This window comes from Antechinus flavipes, chromosome 5, assembly GCF_016432865.1.
Source record: "Antechinus flavipes isolate AdamAnt ecotype Samford, QLD, Australia chromosome 5, AdamAnt_v2, whole genome shotgun sequence".
Classification (NCBI taxonomy): Eukaryota; Metazoa; Chordata; class Mammalia; order Dasyuromorphia; family Dasyuridae; genus Antechinus; species Antechinus flavipes.
Genome location: NC_067402.1, coordinates 219,960,294 through 219,970,721, shown reverse-complemented (window position 1 = coordinate 219,970,721; position 10,428 = coordinate 219,960,294). Strand labels below are relative to the sequence as shown.

The window sequence follows — 10,428 nt, the reverse complement described above, 5'->3', positions numbered from 1 at the left end:
GGAAAATTCTTTCATTCTATCTCTTTGTAAGATCTGTTTGTCCAGAATCTGTTCAGAGGCTTACTTTCATGTGGTTTGTGAGGAAAACTGAAAGAACTCAACCAACTTCCTGACTTCACTCTGTACCCACTGAAAATGATTGTTAGACGTAAGGACTAGTCAATATTATCCATAAATTAATTTGAAATTTTCTGAGAAAAGTGACAAAACTATTCGTAGTCTTTGAGCCAATGATATCATTACTGAGTAGATACCTAAAGACGGTCACAGATAGAAAGACAGATAACATATATATTAAAAGATCAGTGATATTTTCTGTGATCACAACAAAGTGATTTCAAATTGAGTGTCTGACAGTTGGGAAATGGCAGAAAACTTACTATGTGAACACTATTATAAATGTTCACTGTATTCATCTTGCTTTTTTTTCTAGGTTACAAAGGGATTCAATGAAAGATGTGTATCTGAAACTGACCACGGTGGGAAGACAAAAGTGACCTTTACAGACAAATCTTTATAGATAAAATGAATTGAAGTTAATAATGGAAGAAATTAGGTAGAAGCAAGAAACTCAGAAGAAGTAAAGAAGGCAGAGAAGATTGAGAACATAAATCTTTACAAAAACGCTATGCTCAGTAGCTAATACAAAGCTCAAAGTCATTGAGGAATAATACAATGCTGGCATGCTTTTTATTAAGTCAGTGAAAGAAAAAATTGTCCAAGAATAATATCTAAGCATTTATATCCAGACTCTATTACTGACATTTTATGGTCATCTTTCTCACTCTTGCTCTCTCTTTCTGTCTCTATCTCTTTCTCTCTGTCCTTCTGTCTCTGTCTCTATCTCTCTGTTTCTGTCTCTCTGTTTCTCTGTCTGTCTCTGTCTCTGTCTCTCTCTCTCTCTCTTTCTTTCTCTCTCTTTCTCTCCATCCCATCGAAAGACAGAATTCAGAAATGAGAAACCACACAGGAATAACTTTATTCATTCTTCGGGGATTGACACATGATCCACAGCTGAAGGTTCTGCTTTTTATTTTTCTGTTTCTGGCCTACATCCTGAGTGTAACTGGGAACTTGACTATCATCACCCTCACTTCAGTGGATCTGCACCTTAAAAATCCCATGTATTTTTTCCTTAGGAACTTTTCCTTCTTAGAATTGTCATTTACAACTGTCTGTATCCCCAAATTCCTGTACAACATGTCAACTGGGGACTATACTGTGACCTATAATGAATGTTTCACTCAGTTATTTTTTGGTATCCTCTTTGGGGCCTCAGAGTTTTTTCTCTTGGCTGCCATGTCTTATGACCGCTATGTGGCTATCTGCAAACCCCTGCACTATGCAGCCATCATAAACAACAGAGTCTGTAACCAGCTTCTCCTGGGTTGTTGGGTATCTGGGTTGATGATCTTGCTTCCACCATTTGGTATGGCTCTTCAGCTAGAATTTTGTGATTCCAATATCATTGACCATTTTGTCTGTGATATATCACCATTACTGGAGATCACATGCTCTAATACACAATTCCTAGAAAGGATGATTTTAGCCTTTGCTGTGTTCACCCTCATCATCACCTTAGTATTAGTAGTTCTATCTTATGCCTATATTGTCAGGACTATTCTGAGATTCCCCTCAGCTGAGCAAAGAAAAAAAGCCTTTTCCACTTGTTCCTCCCACTTGATTGTTGTCTCCATGACTTATGGAACCTGCATCTTCATCTATATTAAACCTTCTGAAAAAGAAGGAGTGGCCTTGAATAAGGTAGTGTCATTACTTGCAACTTCAGTGGCACCAGTAATGAATCCGTTTATTTATACTCTGAGGAATAAACAAGTAATACAAGCTTTTAGAGACATGTTGAAAAGAATTGTATTGATTTCAAAGCTATGAGGCAATTGATGTTCAGGAGCAATATTAGTAAAAAGAAAATCTATCTTTGAATTCTCTGTTCTGGCTTCTTTGACTCAATTTTTTGTCTTACTAATGTCCCCTTAATCACAGACCAAAATTTCAGAGTTTCTTTTCTCTCTAATCCAGAAATTATCACTAATTGGGAATTTCTACTCTTTATTCCATCTCTCTGTCTAAGAATTTCACTTGCGCTCAAACACCTCAGTCCCAAACTTCATTTCTCTAAAATTCAATGAATATTTAGGAACAACTATGTATAAAACCCCTAATATCAAAGATTTTCTAGCCTCCTACTTAATAGTCAATATACATTTTTTGAATGCCTGTTATGTTCCAGGCACTATGCTAAACACCAATGGAAAAAAGAAAGCCAAATTTTGCTGCACAAAAGTTAAAATAGAAACAACACAACACACAAAAGCTAAAAAGTGGGAATAGGAGAGGCATTTTGTATGAGGGTATGGTGGAGAAGTCAGTCAAAGAAGTCCAAAAGAAGTTCAGTAAGTTGAGAAATGAAGGAATGTTTGAATTCAGCTTTCTCATTAACTGGATGTTTAGAATTTATGGCTCCACCATTCAATCAGAGGAAGAGGGCCCTGAAAGATCATCAAGGCTGATGAGATAAAACAGGATGAGTAAATCATCCCAAAAATTAGCTTCCAGGAGCATATCAATCAGAGAATACTCACAGTAGGGCAGGAAGTGAGAAATCAATTTTACACATTGAACCATGTAAATCTCAAATACTGAGATCTCCTGTGTGAATTGCCATATTGGACTTTGAGCTTAAAACCTTGGAAGGTAAAAGCCAAAAGGCTTGAAAAGAAAAGATATCTTCAAGACTCAAGGTTTGAATGTTGCTCTGAAATAATATATCACATGTTATTAATCCTCAGTTATTACTGATACATCTGCTTTTCCCTCAGAAACAATCTATGGATTTTTCTCATTCTTTTAAAAATAACTTCTTCTACTTTATTCCAGATCTACTCAATTCTAGTACCATATTTTACAAACCTGTGAGAAACAAATTACTGTTCATTTGTCCAAAAAGTAAAGCTGAATAAAGACCACAATAGTAAATATTCACCACCACCCCCCCCCGAAAAAAAAAGTTGGGTTTTTTTTTGCATTTGACAGCCTATAAAACGGGGAAAGGCTTTTTTCTGTTACATTTTACTCTTTTCTTGAGTTCAATAATGAAACAATGTTATTAATGACATTCATGCATATATATTGGTTCCTCTAATAAGTCTCTTGGCTATATTCATGATTTTCCAGGCTTTGAGTATTCCATTCTTTATTTATTCTCTCTAATATAATTATTTGAGGGAAAAGTTGACTAGATTCCCGGCATTACATATATATAGCACTTATAGGAAATATACAATCTACAAAGTGCCATTAAGTTGTATCTGACCTAAGTTGTACCATAGAAGGAAATATTTTATATCTAATTTTCTTTCTATTCTATCTCATTAAATGCCTCTGCTTTGAACTAATTATGTTTTTTACCTCATTAATAAGTTAAACACAAGGTAGCAGGACTCATACTCTATTATATTCTATTTGTGAATAAGGGTATATTCATTCTGTAGGCATCTAGAGGTACCCCCCCCCTCCAATTAACAGGCTAACTTAGGTATGAGGTACTCTCGAGATTTGCAACCACCCAACACCATTATTCTCTAGCTTCCACCAATATATTTAGTTTTATTATTCAACTAGAGAATACAATTAGTTCAAATCAAAAATATTTTAAAAGATACCCCATTAATAAAAATATTAATAAAATATTCAATTAAACTAAACTGGTTGATAATATCAGAAAGGAGATTGAGAAACATTTCACATAATTAACATGGGAAGAGGAAAAAGAAAATTAGTATTTGTAGGAGGAGATGGCCAACTATGTCAGATACTGAAGTGATGTTAAGAAGGATGAGGACTAAAATAAGGCCAGCACTTTACCATTGAAAAGGTCATTTAGAGAGATGGCCAAATGGTAGATGACAGGAGTGCAGTTCTATTTCTTTTTTCTCCAGCAATAACAAAGGAGCACCAAAGTAAGCACTGATTAAGAAACAAATGAAAAAATTAGGATCATTTATCCTATTCGGGACTGCACAAAAAAGAAACAAAGAAAGAAAAAACAGAAATGACAGACTATGAAAACAAAGTCTTATCAAAGAAGGAGTAGAGGCAGAAGTAAACAAACTCCCCAGAGAATAGAGAAACCATCCAATATCCTAATAAGGGAAACCACAAGAATAGATTGATGAAAGCAACACTTCCTTAATAGGTAAGCCCCAAAAGGGAATGAAAGGCTACATGGCACCATGATCAAGGAATACCCATGAGTAGAGAAAATGCAAAGGGGATAGAAGATGCAACGTACTAATTAAGGAAATTCCAACACTGAAGAAAAATCCATGAAGCACCATAATCAATACAACCTTAGACAGAAGGCAGACTTTGTAGCTTTCTGACAAGAGAAGATTCAAAGGAGAACAAGAGCAGTCCTGATCAAGAAATCCTAAAAACAGTCCTCAAAATACCTTAATCATGGAAGTTTCACTGTGAACAGAAAACACCCCAGTTCCCTGAACTAGGGATAGCAAATTGCTGGGCATTTAATGAGAACATTGAAACCTGACAGTGCTTTGTGAATAGACATGCAAAGGGAAATAAAAATAAGGAGAAAGAACAGAAAAAAGCATAACTAAGACCAAACAGAACTTGATTATACCTTATAAATTTTTAAAAGATCTTACATCATGATAAGGTTTTGTTTAGAAAGGGTTGAAGAACTGGTGCAATATTAGGAAAACTACAAATATAATAAATCACATAGATAAAAAACATCAAAAGATTATGGCAGAAAAATGCTTTTATTTTCATAAAATCCATACAAAATCCATTTCTGCAGAAAAAAATTATGTTACAGGAATAAATGGAATATTTGTTCCTATAAAACATAGTATTTATCTAAAACCAAGAGGAAATATATATGTAATGGAGAAATGCTAAAAGACTTTCCAAAAAGTCAGATATAAAGCAAGGGTTTCCATTACCATTACTATTATTTGACTTAATTTTTAAAATTCTAGCTGTCGCAATATAATGAAAAGAAATTGAGGGAATAATCAGCTAATATAGAAATAAAGTTGACATATTTTACAAATATGATGATCTACTTAAAGAACAAAATGGGAGAAAATATAAGGAACCCATAAATTTACCAACTTTTTTCTACATTAACAAAAAAATACAATTTAAGAGATACAAAGAAAAATTCTATTCAAAATATACACAGAATGTATGACATATTTAAGAGTCTACTCATCAAAAATCAAACTGTGAATATTCTGCAAAATATTCTTCACAAAAATAAACTGAATAATTGGAGTGACATTCATTGTGACATTTGGGTCATGCCAATGTAATTTATAATGTAGTATTTCCAAAATTAATATACTTACTCAATTGTATAGCAATCAAGTTAAACCAAGATTCCTTTATCCTTAAAACCTAAAAATAATAACAATAATAAAACTGATCTAGAAAAACAAAAAATCAAAATCTCAAGGTAAATGATGAAAACATTGGAAAAGAAGCATACGAATGAACACTTGTAATTCAAGGAAGTAAGCATCAAAACCACTTGATATTTGATACTGGGTAAAAGTTAGAAAAAAACTAAATCAGTAGAATAGATTGTTTATATAATATACTAATGCAAATTGTTAGAGTAACATAAGATTATAAAATTCTATGGAGATGACTGAGGATTAGGAGCACAGAATAGAAAGCAGTCTGACAGAAATTAAGTTAGATTTCACACAACATTTCACAATAAACTCCAAATTTAAACATGTCCTAAATATTTTAATCACATTTTAGATAAAACTTGGAAGGGGCAGAACCAAGATGGATAAGAAAAATCAAGACATTATCTGAGCTCTCCCCAGCTTCCCTAAGAATCAATAATACTAGATCAAACCTCTGAATGGATCTTGGAGTAACACTATCCAGAAATATTCAGAGTGAAATAATTTTCTAGCTTAAGATATCTTGGAAAGACTTCAGGAAAGGTCTGGCTCAATTGGAAAATGGAGAATGTGGCCCAGCACAGGCACAGCATGGGGAATGTAGCAGGAGATTCTTAGTCAAAGTACAGCGGCATTCACCATCTATCCTGGTTTAGAGGGCCAATGGCTCAGCAGGCTAGCAGTGAGAGTTCTAACCCAACCATAAAAAGCAAATTGTAAATCCAAACCCTGGAAAAACAGGTAGGACTAGGCCAGGGTAACCCAACACTTTAGGAAAGCCTGCAATATTACCAGCCCATGTCACAAGTATGTCAGTAAGAGGTCACTGTCCCCCTAAAAAAAACAAAAAGTTGGTACAATATCCCCTGTATTCTAGGAGAAGAGCTCATTTTTAAAAATAAGAAGAAAAAAAAAAGCAAAAACATCCACAGAAAGCTATGGGAACACAACCACAGAAGGAGATGACAGCAATGGCAAAATGTCTACATATGAAACTTCAACATAAAATTTGAATGATTCTTAAGCTCAAAAGTTCTATTGGAAGAGTTCAAAAATATTTTAAAATCAAATAAGAAAGATAGAAGGAAAAGGAGACAAAGAAATAAAAGCTATACAAAATTATGAAAGTTGGGGGAGGGAAGCCAATAGTTTGGAAAATAAGGCACAGAAATTTACTGAAGAAAACAATTTCTTAAGAAATAAATTTGGTGGAAAGGAAAAAATATACCAAAGCAAACAACCCCTTAAAAATTGGCAAAATGGAAAAATAAAATCCACTGAACAAAACAACTCCATTAAAAGTACAACTAGCCAGATGCAAAAGGAAGCTTAAAAGCTAACCAAAGAAAATAATTCATTAAAAATTAAAATTAAGGGGGTGGAGCCACGATGGCAAGGAGGACACACACCTTTTTTTTCTGAGCTCTTCTCACAACCCTCAGACTAACTAGCAAATCCAGCCTCTGAATTAGTTCTGAACTTGCAGAATCCACAAATATAGGGAGTGTAACAAATTACCAGCAGAAGATAATTTTGAAGATCTCCAGAAAAGGTCTGTTTCAATCAGGCGCAGAAAGAGGTGGGCCAAGCACAAGCAGGCGGAGTACAGAAACCAGTGCAGGTAGTGAACAGTTCCAGGGCAGTGGGGACTCTACAGGAAGGAATCTACAGCAGTGTTGGCTACTCTGCCCTGGTTCCAAGCCAGTAGATCAGCAGAGAAGTTATAAAACATCCAACATAAACACAAACGGTAAAGAGTGAACCCCAAAGCACCAGAATTTCACAGGACCCAGACACTACCACCCAGTACCAGAAGTCATTCAGTACTGACCCAGCACAGCTGCTGTCACTTGTAGAAGAAACTTGAATGGGTATATGTAGAGAGTGCATGCATAATTTGATTTTACTATTATAATATAAAAAACTAGAGATGGAAAGGAGATTGCATTGGAGAAGGGGGAAAGGGAGGTAAAATGAGGAAAATTACATCTCCCAAAGAGGCAAAGAAAACCTAATAAAATTGAAAAAAATAAGGGAGAGGAATGAACATTGTGTGAATCTTACTCTCATCAGATTTGGCTCCTTCTCTCACTATATAGGGAAGTTGCAGAAAAAAAGGAAAGGGTGAAGCTAATAGAAGGGGAAAATAAATAGTATGGGGAAATATATAAGGGGGGGGGGAACTATAAAGGGAGAAAGCTCCTTGAGGCAAGTGGAGCTCATAAGCAAAATACTGGGGAGGAAGAAAAGGGGGAAAGGAAAGATAAAACCATAATTTGGGGTAAATAAGATGGTGGGAAATACAAAATTAGTCATTTTAACTGTGAATGTGAATGGGGCAAACTTTCCCAGGAAACAGAAGTGGATAGCAGACTGGATGAAAAGCCAGAACCCTACAATATGCTGTTTACAAGAAAAACACTTAAAGCAGAATGATACATATGGAGGAAAGGTAAAAGGCTGGAGCAGAATCTATTATGATTCAGCAAAGTAAAAAAAAAAAAAAAAAAAAAAAAAGCAGGGGTAGCCATCATGATCTCACATCAAGCAAAAACAAAAATAGATTTAATTAAAAGAGACAAGGAAAGAAACTATGTCTTGCTTAAAGGATACCATAGAAAATAGAGATATCAATACTAAACATATATACACCAAGTGGTATAGCATCTAAATTCCTAAAGGAGAAGTTGAGAGAGCTACAAGATGAAATAATTAGCAAAACTATACTAGTGGGGTATCTCAACCTTGCTCTCTCAGAAAAACATAAATTGAACCACAAATTAAAAAATAAAGAAACTAAGTAGAGAAATAGAATACTAGAAAAGTTAGATATGACAGAGCTTTGGAGAAAATTGAATGGAATCAGAAAGGAGTACACATTTTTCTCGGCAATTCATTGAACCTATACAAAAACTGATCATATATTAGGACATAAAGACTTCAAAATCAAATCAGAAAGAGAGAAATAGTAAATGCCTTTTTTTCAGATCATGAGGCAAAGAAAAATTACATTGAATAAAAGGCCAGGGGAAAATAAACCAAAAATCAATTTGAAACTAAATATTCTAATCCTAAATAACAAATGAATGGGTGAAACAGCAAATCATAGACACAATAAATAATTTCATCCAAGAGAATAACAATAATAATACAACATACCAAAATTTGTGGGATGCAGCCAAAGTGGTAATAAGGAGAAATTTAATATCTCTAGATGCTTACTTGCATAACATAGAGAAAGAAAAGACCAGTAAATTGGACTTCCAACTAAAAAAGCTAGGAAAAAAATTTAAAACTCCCACTCAAATACCAAATTTAAAATTCTGAAAATAAAAGGGGAGATTTATAAAATTGAAAATAAACTATTGAATTAATAAATAAAACTAAGAGTTAGATTTATGAAAAGTTCAACAAAATAGATAAACATATCATAAGCAAAATACTGGGGAGGAAGAAAAGGGGGAAAGGAAAGATAAAACCATAATTTGGGGTAAATAAGATGGTGGGAAATACAAAATTAGTCATTTTAACTGTGAATGTGAATTTGATTAGCAAAAGGAAAGAAGAAAATGAAATTGTTTGTCTCAAAAATGAAAAGGAACAACTTTCCACCAATGAAGCAATAACTAGGAGTTACTTTGCCCATCTTTATGCCAATAAATTTGATAATATAAGTAAAATAGAGGAATACCTACAAAAATATAGATTGCCCAGATTAACAGAAAAGGAAATAAATTATTTAAATATCCATTTTAGAAAAAGAAATAGAAGAAGCTATTAATCAACTAAGGAAAAAAGCTCCATGACCAGATGGATTTACATGTAAATTCTAACAAACATTTGAAGAAAAATTAACTTCATTACTATATAAACTATTTGAAAAAACAGGGAATGAAGGACTGCTACCAAATTCCTTTGATGACACAGACACAATACAGATACCTAAACCAGATAGGACAAAAACAGAAAAAGAAAATTATAGACCCATCTCCCTAATGAATATTGATGCAAAAATCTTAAATAAAATATTAGCAAAGAGATTACAGAAAATCATCCCCAGTATAATACACCATGACCAAGTAGGATTTATACCAGGAGTGCAGGGCTGGTTCAATATTAGGAAAACTATTAGCATAATTGACTATATCAATAATGAAATTAACAAAAACAATATGATCATCTCAATAGATGCAGAAAAAACATTTGATAAAATCCAACATCCATTCCTATTAAAAAAACTAGAGAGTATAGGAATAAATGAACTTTTCCTAAAAATAGTCAATAGCATCTATGTAAAACCATCAGAAAGCATCATATGTAATGGGGATAAACTGGAATCATTCACAATAAGATCAGGGGTGAAACAAGGTTGTCCACTATCACCATTACTATTCAATATTGTTTTAGAAATGTTAGCGTTGGCAATAAGAGAAGAAAAAGAGATTAAAGGAATTAGAATAAGTGATAAAAAAAAAAACAAATTATCCCACTATGCAAATGATATGATGGTATACTTAAAGAACCTTAGAGAATCAACTAAAAAACTATTAGAAACAATGCACAACTTTAGCAAAATTGCCAGATAAAAAATAAATCCACATAAATTCTTAGCATTTTTATACATCACTAACAAAATCCAACAGCAAGAGATAAAAAAGAGAAATTCCATTTAAAATAATTGCTGATAGTATAAGATATTTGGGAATCTATCTGCCAAGGGAAATTCAAGAATTACATAAGCAAAACTACAAAACACTTTCCACACAAATAAAGTCAGATCTGAACAACTGGAAAAATATCAAGTGCTCTTGGATAGTTTGAGCAAATGTAATAATGATGATAATATTGTCTAAACTAATCTATTTATTTAGTGTTATACCAATCAAACTCCCAAGAAACTAGTTTACTGAACTAGGAAAAAAAATAACCAAAAAAAAAAAAAAATCCATCTGGAAGAACAAAT

The 10,428-nt window shown here is 33.3% G+C and overlaps 1 protein-coding gene across 1 annotated transcript; it reads left to right on the top strand.

Annotated features, from left to right (window-relative positions):
- The first annotated feature begins 954 nt into the window (after window positions 1-954).
- On the top strand, window positions 955-1,893 carry LOC127537944 (olfactory receptor 6C2-like). Its single transcript, XM_051961312.1, has one exon. The coding sequence runs from the start codon at window positions 955-957 to the stop codon at window positions 1,891-1,893; it is 939 nt and encodes a 312-aa protein (XP_051817272.1).
- The last annotated feature ends 8,535 nt before the right edge of the window (window positions 1,894-10,428 follow it).